Genomic DNA, 16,783 nt, shown 5'->3' with positions numbered 1-16,783 from the left:
ATAAGTAGATAGATTGCTCCCTTAAGGGCTGATTCGGGGCTTGAACATAGTGGCCACAGCTTCTCTTTGGAAGAGAGGACTCGGTCATAGTAAGACTATGACTTATGTTCATTAGAGAGATTAGTAATACTTAAGCAGTTAGATGTAACTACAGGGGCATAACGATTATTGGCCCAGTTGTACTTACGAGCGATCTATAAAGGTTATCGCACTGTTGATTGATTGATATGGACACATAATATATTTGTGGTAAGGAGAGTTTAGTTGTCGGTCTTTAGTGGAGTGTTTGGCAGTTAACGGATGGTAGATCCTGTGACTAAAGAGTTTAATCAGTTATTCATGTACGTTGGAGCTTCGAGCTACAGGTCCATAAGGTCCCCTTGGTAGCTCAATGGATTCAAGTTGAGAATCAGTTCTTGGTGTTGATTTGAAGTGTTCAAATTGACAAGAGGTAATTCAATTATATATAATATGATCGGTGTGGTGTATAAGATACATCAAATGGAGGGTTAATGTAAATGAGATTTACATTAAGGACGATGGAATAGAAAAAGAGCTATGGCTTAAATGTTTCATGAGATGAAATATTAAAACTATAGGTTATAAATATACTATGGTAAGTTGGTTATCATATATATATTTATAATGATATTAGTTATTGGATAATTATCTCTTTTTCTCTAATAACCAATTGAGTGGAAGGTTATTGGTGGTTTCATGGTAACCGTGAGATGAAAGGAAAAATGTTTTCCTAAATTTAGTACTTGTTGTATTGAGATTTCTATTCTCGGAAATCACTCACAGTGGCTATCAAGTAAATACAATTTACTAAACAACAGCTGAAGAGAGACTAGACGATCGTGGAGTGTTTCTATACGATAGATCAATCAATTGGCTGATTAGCTAAACGATCGTGCAGCTTCTGCTAAACGATCGCACAACATTTGTTAAACGATTGGGCATCGTCTATATGATAGACTTTCACATCTCTCACTTGCTCAATCTTTTACACGATTATTCTTCCTCCGGTCTCTTTCTCTAACCAAGTCCACACAGAGTCCACACTTCTAGATTCTCATACCGAGAATACTAAGGTATCCATTCGACATAGTCGAGGTTTTGTGGAGGTCGTTCGCTGTGTTCGTGATCTGGGTGATCGTTGTGTTCAAGATTACTATGGATCGTGCAGTGTAGCGGTCGTAATGATCGAGCATTCATGATTGTCATCTTGTTGTGAACGAGCGTTCGTGATCAAGGGTGTTGAAGATGAGTCTTCAAAGGTATGTGTAATTCTTCTCTTGATTGTATAGAAAAACATGTTGTAATTTCGGTTTGTGCATAGCCTGTATGTTTCCATTTATTGATTGTAATTGTTAATGTTCATATACGATTGAAATTTGGAACGATCCTTCTACTGCTCATAGAAATCCTCATGTCTAATTTCTTTCATTGACATGCATTGTTTGTCATTATATATTTTTCTTAACGGTTGTTAAATATTCATGTCCAAATGGGGCAAGAAATCCCCAACTCGGCAAAAAGTAGGGAAGGGAGTGGGGAGAATTTTCTCTTCGATGACTAAACGGGGACGGGGACGGAGATTATATTCCCCGACCCCGTCCTAGCCTTGATTCCCCACCCCGACCCACCTTAATTAAGTATTTATTTTATTTTATATATATGTGTGTGTGTGTGACACATACATATATGTATGTATGAATGATTGAGTTACATATAACTACTGTGGGTATGAATTTGTTATTTATATGAATGTGTGATATATATAAATGCACACACTTACAGTGTGATTTTTTTTTTATTATAAGACAATAGGTGAGTCAATAATTATGAGTTATATACATATATATGACACATACATATATGTATATATGAATGATTGAGTTACCTATAACCACCATGGGTATGAATTTGTGATTTATATGAATGTGTGATACATATATGTATGTGTGTGTGAATGAGTGATATAATCACTGTGAGCATGAATTTAGGACCCCTCATATGCGACCTGTACTTTATCTCAAATAAGCTTCAAACCTAAATTTTCATTATCTCAATTAGATATAACTAATAGTTCCTAACCTCTATTTTACACAACTAACAAATGTCTCAAATCAATTATATAAAATTAGCCAACAGATTTGCTAACCAACAATTATATATCTCCAAAATTTCAATCACATACGGCTATGTTAACAACATCTCAAACCATCATTACAATAAGTATATGAGGTGAAGTTAACAACATCCAAAATTTCATTCACGCATGGGAGAGTTATCAATCACAAGTAACATTCTTAGAATTTCATTCACACATGGCTAAGTTAAAAGCATCTTAAATTAGCCAGTACCTCCAAATAATTACCAATTATGCAACTAGTGTGAAGAAGAACCACGACCCAACCTCTCAGCACAATGACCCACAGCTCGCAGCCCAATGCCCATCTCTGTACAACCGTTGCCCACTGCAGCTGTAAAATTGTTTGTCTTCTGGATTGTGTATTATTCATTTATTTTGTATAGCCCAATTTGGCCATTCGTCTGCTCTGTATAAAAAAATATACCTAGGTATCTGTAATCATTCATTGAAAATATACAAGAAGTAAATTCTATGGCAAACATATCCTCTTCTGTTGTACTAAATATAGGCTGTCTATTCTGACTTGGTATCAGAGCCTATGGAAAACGCCCCTTCAAATTCCTTCAACGACAACAATCAATTCATCAGCCCCACCTACAGTAGCCCACTGCTGATTCAACTTCTTAACCAAATCACCACGATCAAGCTGGACCGTGGAAATTTCCTCCTTTGGAAGAACCTTTCCTTACCAATCTCGAGAAGCTATCGGTTGGAAGGACATCTGACCGGAAAAGATGTATGTCCTCTGGTGATGACTGAGCAAGGAGAGTCAGTCACGAACCCAGCCTTTGAAGCTGGTATGCAGATCGATCAATAGCCAGAAGGTGTGTCCGGAGCCTTTAGCTCGTCCTCTGCTTCAGCCATTACGATAAGTCCTCTGCATTTGTCTTGGGTTGCCACTGATCAACTACTTTTGGGGTGGCTGTACAACTCTATAGCTGTGGAAGTTGCAACACAAGTGATGGGACATGAGAATGCTCAGAGCCTATGGAGTGCGATTCAGGAACTCTTTAGAATCCAGTCCCAAGTCGAGGGTGACTATCATCGCCAGGTATTCCAAACTACTCGAAAAGGATCAATGAAGATGAGTGATTATCTCAGAAAAATGAAAAATCATGCTGATAACTTGGAGTTGTCTGGTAATCCGATTCTATTCTGGTCATTAGTATCGCAAGTTCTGAAAGGATTAGATGAAGAATACAATCCTATTGTTGTCACGATTCAAGGAAGAGCTGAAATAAAATGGGCTGATTTGCATTCGGAGCTGCTGAGTTTTGAGAAACGACTTGAACTACATAATACAAGTAAGCAACATCTCTATGGAGTGCCTTCTCCACTGTCAATCTCACAACAAGCCACACCAACAATCAGCCTCATAATGGGAACAAGCAGCAGAACAATCCTAACGCTCGACCTCCTTTCCAGAACAATGGGCAAAGGGGGAATGGTCGTGGTAGAGGCAGGGGTTGATGGAATGATGCGAGCAACAACAGACCCACATGCCAAATCTGTTTTAAATAAGGTCATACTGCCCTCAATTGCTACAGATTTCTCCACGAAAATTCCATCCCTAGTTAGAACACATAGCAAAACAACAGAAATCAAGCTCCAAGGCCGATGTTTGAACACCCACCACTCAATTAAGCCCTGATGGCAGCCTACACCAATCCTTTCCTGGCCACCCCTGAGTCTATTGCTAATCCCGGATGGTATATGGACAGCAAGGCTTCCAATCATGTCACCAGTGATCCAAACAACATGACCTACTCATCTGAATATGGAGGTACTGAAAAAGTGACAGTAGGTAATGGAAGTACTCTTCCCATTTCTTTATTGGTTCTTGTTCTCTAGTGATTGACAATGGTTTGGTTAACTTGGAAAATGTTTTATGTGTACCTGAAATAGCTAAGAATCTAATAAGTATTTCAAAGTTAGCTAAAGATAATAAGATGGCTATTGAATTCTTTGATGACTGTTGTTTTGTTAAGGATATCCATACGGGCAAGGTGGTGCTGAAGGGGGAACTCAGTGAAGAACTATATAAGTTGAAAGCAGCAAGAGCCCCTGGCAGTATAGTGAAGTCGGATAGTTCCTGCTTGACAAAGGATGGAAAAATAATAGCTTGTTATGTTGTTGCTTAAAGTAGTAGTGTTAATGTAGTTGTGTCCAAGGAAATTTTGCATAGAAGACTTGGACACCCATCTTTAAAGGTCATGAATGATGTAGTCAAAAAATGTAAACTACTAGTGAAAGTCAATGAAGTTTTTGTTTTCTGTGAAGCATGCAAGTATGGCAAGTCTTATGCTCTTCCTTTTTCAAACTCTTCATCTCATGCATCCTCACCCTTTGATCTAGTGCATTCTAATTTATAGGGCCCTACACCAGTAATGTCATCTTATGGTTATCGCTACTATGTTCATTTTCTTGATGACTTTAGTAGATTTTCTTGGATATATCCATTAAAATTAAAAAGTGACACCTATGCTGCCTTCACTCACTTTCTTAATATGATGAAAACTCAGTTTGGAACCACCATAAAAGCTTTTCAAACAGATAATGGAGGAGAATTTAAAAGAATACATCAATTGTGTAATACTCTAGGGGTTAAATCAAGATTGTCCTGTCCATATACTTCTGCACAAAATGGTTGGGCCGAAAGGAAACATAGACACATTGTCAAAATGAGGTTAACTCTACTAGCTCAAGCCTCAATGTCCCTAAGTTTCTGGTGGGATGCATTCATGACCTCTACTTTCATTATTAATGGACTGCCCTCACAAGTTTTAAAAGGAAAGTCACCAATGGAAACACTTAATCATAAGCAGTTGAACTTCTCTGAATTAAGAATCTTTGGATGTGCTTGCTATCCCTATCTAAAACCATACAGCAACCAAAAGTTTCAATACAAGTCAGAAAGATGTGTGTATTTAGGGCCTAGTTCGGTTCACAAAGGTCACAAATGCCTCACTCAATCGGGAAAAATTATAGTATCAAGGCATGTTGATTTTGATGAAACATTTTTTTCCTTTTGTTTCAGGTTTTGCAGCAGAATCAGTGCAGCCCCAACCTACTGTCAAAAAATCTCTCATCTATCCACCACCACCTTGGCATAATCAAACGCCCTGCTACCTACCTCCATAAATCAGTACCGAAAACCCCTCATCCCCAACAAATCTTCCAATCTCATCAAACAGCCCATGTCAAACTCTTTCCAGACTTATATCAAGCCCATCTCCTTCTGACCCATCCACCCCATCCTCATCCAAGTCAGTAACCCAATCTTTAGTTCAATCATATACCTCACCACTGCCTCAAATATCGAACTTGTTGCCCATGTCCAGCCCTTCAACATCCTCTTCTCCCAACTATTCAAATCCACCCTCTCTTGATGGCCAAAACTCATATGCACCGCCTGCACACCCTGGCCACCTGATGATTACCCGTGCCAAGGCTGGGATATTTAAGCCAAAAATATGGATGACAAAAACCACAGTTTGTGACTGCACTCTCACTGAACCAACAAGGATAAATGATGCACTGGCCACTCCGGTTGGAAAAATGCCATGGACTTGGAGATTCAAGCTCTAGCCAAGAACCACACATGGAACCTAGTGCCAGCCCCTCCTCATAAGACAATTGTTGGCTGCCAGTGGGTGTTCAGAATCAAGAGGAACTCAGATGGCTCCATTTAAAGGTATAAAGCTTGACTTGTCGTGAAGGGGTTCCATCAAAGTCCTAGCATAAATTTCTTTGAAACCTTCAGCCCTGTGGTCAAAGCTACCACCATCAGAGTCATTCTAACACTTGTTGTCTCCTATGAATGGCACATTCGACAACTAGACTTCAATAACGCATTTCTCAATGGCCATCTGGAAGAAGACGTATATATGTCCCAACCGCTAGGGTATGTTGATCAATATATGCCTAATCATGTATGCAGGCTGCAAAAGCTATCTATGGGTTGAAGCAAGCTCCCCGAGCTTGGAATACCACACTCAAAGACACTCTACACTCGTGGGGTTTCATTAGTAACCATGCTGATACTTCTCTGCTTATTTACAAGAAAGGTTCAACTATTGTTCTCATGTTGATTGATGTGGACGATGTGATAATTACAGGTAACAGACCCCAACTCATCAACAATATTATTGCTCGGTTGGACAAAAATTTTTCCCTCAAAGACCTTAGTCCCGTCAATTATTTTCTTGGAATTCAAGCCTCTCGTGTCAGTTCAGGTCTTCTCTTAACTCAAGCCAAATACATTGATGGTCTGCTCTCTCGGTTGGACCTGACACACCTTAAACCAGCCCCTACTCCATCTGCTATAGGTAATCACTTCTCTCTATCTGATGGCACCCCATTACCTAATCCCTTTGTTTACCACAACACCATTGGAGCACTTCAATATCTCACCTCCACCCGACCGGACATTGCTTATATTGTCAATCATCTCAGTCAATTCCTGAAGCAACCAACCGATGTCCATTGGCAGGGAGTAAAAAGAGTTCTTCAGTACCTAAGTGGTACTAAACATCATGTATTACTAATTTCACCAGCAGCAAACCTCACCATAATAACCTTTTCTGATGCGGATTGGGCATCCAATGTCGATGATCGAAGATCTATAGCTGCCTACTATGTATACTTGGGCAACACCGCTGTCTCTTAGTCCTCTAAGAAGCAAACGACCATGGCAAGGTTCAGCACCGAATCCGAATATCGGGCACTCGTTTACGCTTCTGCTGAAAATGTATGGTTGAAACAGCTTCTGCTTGAACTTAACTTCTCCACAGCTTCAAAACCAACATTATGGTATGACAACATCAGTGTCGGTGCACTAGCCACCAACCCGGCCTTCCATGCCAAAACTAAACACATCGAAATCGACGTTCACTTTGTCCGGGATAAGGTGCTTGAAGGTGCTCTTGAAGTCCATTACATCCCTTCAACAGACCAAGTAGCCGATTGTCTCACGAAGCCACTTTCTCATTCTCAATTCTCCTTCCTTCGATCCAAACTCGGGGTAACAAAATTACCCGCTCGTTTGAGGGGGGATGTGAAGGAGAACCACGGCCCAACCTCTCAGCCCAATGACCCACAGCTTGCAGCCCAACTACAAGCAGCCCAACGCCCATCTCTGCACAACCGTTGCCCACTGCAGCTGTAAAATTGTCTTGTCTTCTAGACTGTGTATTATTCATTTATTTTGTATAGCCCAATTTGGCCATTCGTTTGCCCTGTATAAAAACATATACCTAAGTATCTGTAATCATTCATTGAAAATATACAAGAAGTAAATTCTCCAGGTTGCTCCTCTTCTGCTGTACTAAATATAGGTTGCCTATTCTGACTACTAGAAACCCTAGAGTTTCATAAATGATTCATTCACATAGGATAATTAATAACACATCATACCATTTTCTTGAAACAAGTAACATATATGTCAACTTTCTATCCAACCAAAATCATTTTAACAAACTATCCAAAAACAAAATCACACTCAAAGTTGATAGAATTAACTATTATGTCTTGTTGTACACATATTTAACCACATTTTCATCTAGAAACAAATTTCAAATCAAATTTTCAATAGAACTTTAATACTCCAACAATATTTTTATCCGGATCAAACATATGCATATGGTTCACTTAGGTTGTTTAGATAGGGTGTCCAAATTGCTTTAAGATAATTTTTCAACTCCTTGAGCTACAACGATGTGCTGTGTTTCGCATTGACTAGGGTCAACTTTGGCTTGGTCTTAGAATGATGCTTTGGGTCAAGACATAAGCGGGATATGCTCCATTAACAATTTTGTTATGTACTTTGACCTTGGTCAAAGTCAAGTATGTTGATTTGGGTCTTGACCCAAACTAACCCTCTCCTTTAAGTTCATTTTGGGCTTGAGATGCTTTATGAAAACTACTTTTTAAATCTTAGCTTGTTTTAAAGTTGGTTAAGAAATCAATGTGAAATTAGTATTTTAAAAGTTTTTTTTTTAAAAAAAATCAATTAGTTGTTCAATAGAATTTTAATGGGTAAATTGCAGAAACCACCTCTACAATATGGTAGTAGTTTCAATTACACCTTTAAACTTTAAATTTTAAAAGTTTAGCTCTCGAACTTATATAAGTATTAAAATTGGATCAAATTAGACCTTCAAACTTATATAAGTATATAAATTATAACATTTGTATAAGTTTGAGGGTTCGAATTTATCATTTATGGCTCCAATTTCCACAATTATTATAAAGCTTGAGGGTCCAATTTAACACTTATATAAATTTAGGGATTTAATTTTTATAATTAAAAATTTAGGAGTATAATTACAACTACCAACATACTTCATGAATGGTTTTTACAATTTACTCTTAATTTTTCTTTTGCAAATAACAACCACCATTATAATTTAATGTAGCTTTGTCCCATCTCTCAAAGGAATAAAATAAAACCTTGTCTCCCTTCTAACTTTGTGTCGACACGTTTCACTTTTTTAAATAAAAGTAAGTTTTTCTTTAACAATAAATAATAAAATAAAAGTTAGTAATTGATTGGATTGTTAAAAAGAAAAAAGAAAAAAACGAGGCACTACATTGATATTGGAGACACGAACATTTTATTAATAATATTATGTTTCATTATTTGGAAAGACAAAATCATGTGTAAATTATATTTATTTATGGCTTTATTATGTTATTGATTATGAATTTGTTAATTTTATATGTTGTGTAAACATTAATTAAAAAAATCATCTCTTACATATTATAAATTCATGAATTAAAAAAGAATTGGTTTTATAGAATTTTATGTTATTATGTTATAAATTTTTATACACAAAACGTTCCAAGGTTAGAATATTTTCATACTCGCTTGTTGTTAAACTAAAAAACGATTCAAATATAAATTAATCATCAAAATTCTTAATTTTGAATCCATCTAAATATAAAACTTAGGGAAATTCTTATAAATAGAGAAATCCCAAAAATATTTACACTCTATAGCAAAAAGTTTCAAAATACTCGTACTTTTAAAACTTTTGGTTATAAAGTGTAAATATTTTTAAATATTTTTTATATTTAAAAAGACTCCTATAATTTAACTAGTTAAATATAGATTTTTTTTTTTTTTTTTTTTAACTAAAGGAAGATAATTCCAAATTCCACAAACTCAAGTGATACTGTGAACCAAGGATTCCCTTAAAAGCTTCTTTGGTAATATTTTGTTATGGATTCTTATTTTCTTGTTCCTTATTCTTTGAGATATATACAAAGACAAATGATGGGATAACTATTATATACATACACACACACACATATATATATATATATATATAATAATATTTTTTTTTTATATATATATATATATTCGGCTAAATTATAAAACACATACTCATAAACTTTGTATTTTGCTTAAAAATTATTCTTGCTTGAATTAAAAAAGAAATTCAAAAATACATTTATCATTATTTTTTAACGAAATTGTTAGATTTTTTTATTTAAAAAATATCTCTAAACTTTCAAAGTTTCATTTATGTCCTTAAACTAAAAATACACTGATATTATTTGTGGATGGAAACCACTAGCACCACTTATCAAAATAAATATTACTAAACGTTCTAAAGTTATATTAATACCATTACCACTAACCCTAGTAAAAAAAAAAAAAGATAAAAATGTCTTTAATGTTAGTATATAGATAGAAAACGTTACTCTCTTTCCATTTCTCAATTTTTAAAACTTTCTCCTTCAATCAAGATATCTGAGGTATATCAACAAGATATATGAAAATAATAGAACCATCAAGATACCTTAGGACTTAAATGTTTTAACAAGGATGTATATTAGTTGTTGAATGTGAGTTAATATGCTTAGGTATAAATAAAAAGAGACATGTGTTCAAAATTTGGCTCATATAATTTTTAGGACGTTATCAAATTTATATTGATTTAAGTTGTTCTCAATTTGGTTCTTTCTTTAACTCAAAAAATTAAAAAAAAAAAAAAAAAAAAAGGATTGATTGTTTAGATGTTGAGATTTCTTATATTTCTGTTCGAGCGGGCTCGAAACTGAGAGAGTTTATCATGTTTATTTAAAAATTTGGTTATTTAAGAAGAAAAGGAAAAAAGAGGAGAAATGAGAAAAATTTTGGAGATTGCCGAATGGACTTAAACGGGGAGTGTAAAGAGGGGTTTTGAAAAAGGGAATGAAATGGAAGAGGAAGTTGGTGAGGAAAAATATAAATAAATGGTTATGTGCATACACCAATGGAGAATATTTTTCTTTTTTCTTTTTTTATTTTTATTTTTATTTTTATTTTTAATTTCAAATTTTTAGCATTGATGCAACTTTTGAAAGTTTAATAGTATTTCGGAAACAAGATACTAACAATATTCATCCATAGACTAATAATAAAGGTATTTTAAAACTTTTTTTTAGTGTTTAAAGTATCAATATAACACTTTTGAAAGTTCAATAGTATTTTTGAAATATAAAGCTAATGAAGTTTCTGTTAAAAACTTAAGTTAGAAATTGAAAATTCAGAAACTTCTAAAAGTTTCGGAATATTTTTGAAGAAAATATTCGGAAGTATTTTCTATAATTTAGTTAGTTTTTTTCTTTTTATTCTCTCATTTTTTATTTAAGAAAGAACTATAGCAATTATTGAGGTTACTTACCCTTAATTTTTTTTAAAAAAAAAAGAGACAAAAAAGGATAAATAATAAGTTATATATAGGGAAAAAATATACAATTTCAGATTTTTTTTTCCCAACACATTTTGAGGGAATGTTAGAAGACAAGAAACCCAATGATACAAAAGATAAACAACAAAAAAAATTAGAAAAATTAATGGGAAATTGAAGTTCGTTGGTTTTGAAACCATGACTCATGAGAGTGTCAAATTTAATTTTTAAAATTTATATACATTGAAATTCTAACCATAAAGAATAAATCTTTTCCAATTTTGAATGAAAAATAGTTTAGTAGTAACATAAAATGAATATCGGTGATGTGCCTTATTCTAAAAAGAAATTAAAACAAGAAAAAAAACATTTTATTTGATTTAGGTGTTTCGGTGCAACGTTTGATTTTTCATTTTATTCAAGCATTTGTATGGTTAGATATAAATAGTTTACCTAAATTTTTGCCCAAATGATTTACTTCAACCGTAACGAACCTATATTCCTTTCTCAAAATTCAAAAGGTTCAAACCTTCATTATTCTATTAAATAAGAACAATCTCATAACAACAACAGAACCATTTTTCTTTTACTCAATCTGAAAAAGGGAGAAAAACTCCTTAACTCAGGTTGGACAAATATACTCAAAATGTAACATAGAAATAAAATCAAATGTATAACAAGGTGAACAATAAAAGAAGAATGATGGATTGTACAATGCTCAAATTATCGCACCAAAGAATCGATCTATTATGGGACAACGAAATCTTTAAGACACAAAACTGAAAATTAAGCCACGCCAATTCAACAGCAGTTGTAGTTAAATGCCTATAATCTATCTCTATATTAGAGTGGGAAATGATGGATTGCTTCTTAGACCCCCATGTAATTAAATTTTCACCAAGAAGAATGTCGAAGCCGAAGGTAAACTTTCAATCATCCAAATAAGAAGCTCAATTAGCATTAGCATGTCCATGTAAGGACAACGAAGAAGAAACCACAAGTGACAAATCATGTTTATTTTAGTCCCTTAAAAAAAATCTCAAGATTCGTTCAACTAATTGACGATGAACCATGGTAGGAGAATGTTTGTATTAGTTGGCTTTATTAACATTAAACGAAATCTCTAGATATGTAAAAGTTGCATACTTTAAAGCCTCCATAGTTGATAGTTATTGACACAAATTATTGTCCCTAAGTGCAAATATACTCTGCCAAAAAATAATATAAAATAGAAGAGTCCAAGTAACAATTCTTAAGAAAACAAAGTGCAATAATTCAATTAAACAAATAAAGATCTCAAAGTTTGTGGCGAAAGGTAATAGAGATTAAAAAAAACAATAAAAGAAAGAAATATCTAAAAAGATAATAAGAGAAAAGAGTTATTCAAATCCCCATCAATAAAATTTTTAGTTTATATAATTTTTCAAAAATTTCTATTCACATCGATATTTTATTAATATTGTTTTTCAATTTCTTTTGTAAAATTAACATTTTTGTCCACATCGACATTAAACAAATCATCTTATTCCTTCCTTCTTCCACTTGTTTTTAATTATATACTTATGTGTGTATATATATATATAGGTTTTCCCCTATACTAATTCCTTTTCATAATAGATTTCACAAATCTCATTTTTCTTCCTTCATTATTACCTTTTCTCCAACTGTAACAAAGAATCACATTCTTTAAAAGGGAAAAAAAATTGCCTTCAATTTTCTCACAAAAAAAAAATGAAGAATATGATTTTTCTTGTCAGAGAAATTTTTTTTTTAAAAAAAAAAAAAAAAGTTGTAAAGGAAGATTGAAAAAAAAAAAAGAAAAAAAAAAGGGAAAAAAGAAAGCTTTAGAGGAAGTGATGATGGTAAAGAGAAGGAGGTAGTACAAATATCCAAATGTACGGCCATTGCTGCAAAACTGCCCATTTTCCTGGCTTCCATAGCCCCACCCCCCTTCGATCTCTCTCACTTCTCTCCATTTTCACACCGTCGCCTCTCTCCGCCCTCCGCCCTCCGCCCTCCGCCGGCGGCATGTTTATTTCCAACCCCTTTTCCTCCGCCAATCCGTAACTCAAGGATCCGATTCACTTTCCAGTCTTCCGGGTATGTAGTTTTGCTTTTTCCCCTTCTCGGATTATTGATTTTGTTTTTCTTCTGCTGGATCCATCGTGTAATTTGATTTCGATCTTGACCCATTTGATTTTCTATGGTTAGGATCGGATTGGTACCTTGAATTTTTGCGATGAGTTGTGTGTTAGTGTTGGAATGGAGTGTGAATTAGTGGTTAAATCTCTTTTTGTTCTTGATTTTTCAGATGAGGATTCTGTTTGAGTTTCCGGGTAGCGGGTGGAAGCCTTCCGGAAAGGAGTTCCAATTCAGGGTATTATTGGGATTCTAAATCCTCTTGTTTGTTTGTTTGGTTGGTTTGGATTTGAATGGTGTTTTGCCTTTTTGGTAATTGTATAGATACCTATATGGAGAAATTTGAGAGTTTATCAGGGGTGATGTTGAAATTGTTGGATTAATGGAAGGAATAAACAGACGGAATCTGATTGCACACAAGGATCAGAATTTCTTTCTGGATGTGGGGAGGATTCTGCTGAGATGTGGGATAGCATAGATAACTTTTTTGTTTAATTTTTCTTTTTTATGGTTTTTGTTTGGTGGATTTGGTGGGGTTTTTTTGGGTATACCAAATAGTTATTAACATGAAAAACAGAATTTGTGTTGATACTTGTATGGAGGTGGACAGTAAAGAAGAAGAAGAAGAAGAAGTACCTCATCTCTTGGACTTGAACACAGAAGGAAGAGTGAATGATGGTCATCACCTTGGATCAAGTGATTCACTGTTCCCTGGTCTTATTGATGATGTTGCCTTGAATTGTCTTGCTTGGGCTTGCCAATCAGATTACACAGCATTGTCATGTCTTAACTCAAGGTTTAACAAGTTGGTTAGAAATGGTGATTTATATGGGTGGAGAAAACATTTGGGGATTAAGGAGCATTGGGTGTATCTGGTTTGTGATTTAAAGGGTTGGGAAGCATTTGATCCTTTGAGAAAAGTATGGATGACTTTGCCTAAAATGCCTTGTGATGAGTGCTTCAATCATGCGGACAAGGAATCATTGGCTGTAGGAAGTGAGTTGTTAGTTTTTGGCCGAGAAATGTTTGATTTTGCTATATGGAAGTATAATTCAACTTCTAATGGTTGGGCAAAGTGTCAAGGAATGAATCGACCACGCTGTCTGTTTGGCTCGGGTAGTCTTGGTTCGATTGCAATTGTAGCAGGTGGGAGTGATATGACTGGGAATGTTTTAGACTCTGCAGAGTTGTATGACTCTTCATTGGGTACATGGGAAATGTTACCCAAGATGACGACCCCGCGTAGATTGTGTTCTGGTTTTTTTATGGATGGGAAGTTTTTTGTGATCGGTGGAATGTCGAGCTCCACTGTTTCATTAACTTGTGGGGAGGAGTACAATTTTCAAACAAGAAAATGGCGGAAAATTGAAGGAATGTATCCCTATGTTAACAGGGCTGCACAGGCTCCTCCCCTTGTTGCTGTGGTTGACAACCAATTATATGCAGTGGAATATTTAACCAACCTGGTCAAGAGGTATAACAAAATCAATAACACTTGGAATGTATTGGGAAGGCTTCCTTTAAGGGCTGATTCTTCAAATGGCTGGGGCCTGGCTTTCAAGGCCTGCGGTGAGGAACTTCTTGTGATAGGTGGACAGAAAGGTCCAAACGGTGAAGCAATCGTACTGAACGCATGTTCTCCAAAGTTTGGCATGAAGAATGGAGCCTTGGATTGGAAGTTTCTTGGTGTGAAGGAGCACGTTGGTGTTTTTGTCTATAACTGTGCTGTTATGGGTTGCTTATAGAATAATTGAACAGAAGAGCCCGACTCTGAAACCAGATCTGGCACTTTTGGAGCTGCTCACTACATTTATCTCGGTCAGCTACAACTATTCGTCTCCCTGTGTATGGTTTTCACTTTCTTAATGTGCCTACATTTGGATGTGCTTTTGTTTCTATGTTCTCCTGTTGGTTAGTTTGAGCAAATTCTCTCTTGTCTGTCGCATTCATCCTGTTTTCTTCATTGTGTCCTTACTAATAAATATTTATAGCCTCTCCAGTCGCTGGATAATTGTTCAATTCTAACATTTTCTATGCTTTGATTGAATGTAAGTCTGCTCGAATTTCACTGCCTATGCTCTTATCATCATATCTTATTGTTTGGTGCTCAAACCAGCATGAGCAACCTTTCCTACGGATCGTTTTTAACTAGTAATCAGTTGGGTATCTTTTTTTTTTTTTCTGTCGATCCAAATCTTCTGTTGGCAGAGGTTAAAGGAATAGCTCTGCAATACATTTTTGGCTCTATCAATTGTTGGGATCATAAGAAAGTAGATATTGTATTATGAAACCAACTTGATTCTTGTGTTTTTCTGAACCAAAGATTTTAACAGGTGAGAATTTTTGAGGTCCTAGAAAAGCAGATCCTCAGGAAGTTGCTATTATTTGAAATGTTCAGTTGGTAGAAAAGAACTGTTTCTCTTTTGGTTAGATTGTCTTTTCTTAAGGCTCATAACTGCAAATTGTGTGGAAAGATTTATGTTCTTACATTTCTGGCAGGAGTTGTTTGTTTATATTTTCAGTTCTCATTTTTAGTTTCTTTTTTCCACTATTTCCTTTTATTAAGAAGAAAAAAGACTTTGGTATCTTTGTCTTTTTTCTTTTTAATTTTTTTCATTTAGAAAGGAAAATCCAAATGCTTCGGATAATTATTTTATTTTCTTGTTTAAAATAAGCTTTTTTATTTAGATTTTTGAAATTTTAGAAAGAAGAATTAAGATTTTTTTTTATATAGTAAATTGTTTTCAATTTTAAATTTTTAAGTGTTTCCTTAAAATGAGTATAATAAGCAGAAAAAGAAACAATTACTAGATGTGGACATTTTTTTTCTTATATATATATAATTAATTTCAGATTTCAAATCTTGTGTATAGAATTAAGGTACATTGCATGTTACCGTGGCTCTTTCAAGAAAGCAAATGAAATTCACATAAACTCTTGTTTTGAGGTCTAACCTTGTACTAAGAAAAACAATTCAAATATTTTAAGAGCTACAATGTACTTTCTCAAACTGTAAGTTGGCCAATTTTGATTATTGTATCTATTTATTTCAAAAATTCTATATTTTTATTGTATACTGTTTGGATTCTAATTCGTATATTATATTTTAATGAAATAAATATTCTCTAAGTAACCATATTAATGAAATAAATTTTCGTTAATTATTCAAAAGTTTAAGGACTAGAAAAAACAAACCATCAACTTCTATAACTATACTTTGAAATTTAATTGGAGATGGTTTTTTAAGAAATGATATGGTTTCAATTTTTTTTTAACTAACTCTTGCAAAATTTAATTTCTACTTTCAATCTTTTAATTCATGCAAGATATTTTAGTGAAAATTTACAATTGAGGGAATCTCTTAAGCGAATTGTATATACATATATTGAGTATAGAATTAGATTTTTTAATACATTAAAAATAAATTAAAATTAATTGTGAAATCTCTAACTTGTCGTACATACTTTTAACTTTCTTTTATTAATGGTAAAAAATCTGAATCATACCTTGATGGCAGCTACTTTATAGTATCCAAATATTTGACTAATAAACTATTTTTCAAAAGCCTACTCACTAGCCTAACATGCCCCACCTTGGTAACAAATATTTTTCTAAAATAACAAAAGAATCAAAATCTCATAGAAAAAAGGAAAAAAAATCTATTTAGACCTAAACTTGGATTACCTTCATCAACGGGTTTGAAGCCTAAAAACCGATCAAATACTTGATCTATGCTAAGTCCAAAGTCAACCTTTGATCGTCCTAATCCACAACCCATTTATTTATTGGATTTGTTATAAATAACCAT

At 34.2% G+C, this 16,783-nt stretch overlaps 1 protein-coding gene across 1 annotated transcript; it reads left to right on the top strand.

The window, feature by feature from the left end:
• The first annotated feature begins 12,687 nt into the window (after positions 1–12,687).
• LOC120083271 (F-box/kelch-repeat protein At5g60570-like) lies at positions 12,688–15,050 on the top strand. Its single transcript, XM_039038945.1, has 2 exons — positions 12,688–12,936; positions 13,148–15,050. The coding sequence occupies exon 2, from the start codon at positions 13,542–13,544 to the stop codon at positions 14,718–14,720; it is 1,179 nt and encodes a 392-aa protein (XP_038894873.1). The 5' UTR covers positions 12,688–12,936; positions 13,148–13,541; the 3' UTR covers positions 14,721–15,050.
• Positions 15,051–16,783: the final 1,733 nt, after the last annotated feature.

This window comes from Benincasa hispida, chromosome 8 (genome assembly GCF_009727055.1).
Source record: "Benincasa hispida cultivar B227 chromosome 8, ASM972705v1, whole genome shotgun sequence".
NCBI classification, from domain to species: domain Eukaryota; kingdom Viridiplantae; phylum Streptophyta; class Magnoliopsida; order Cucurbitales; family Cucurbitaceae; genus Benincasa; species Benincasa hispida.
The sequence above is the reverse complement of the archived record's forward strand: the minus strand, read 5'-3'. Positions and strand labels throughout refer to the sequence as shown.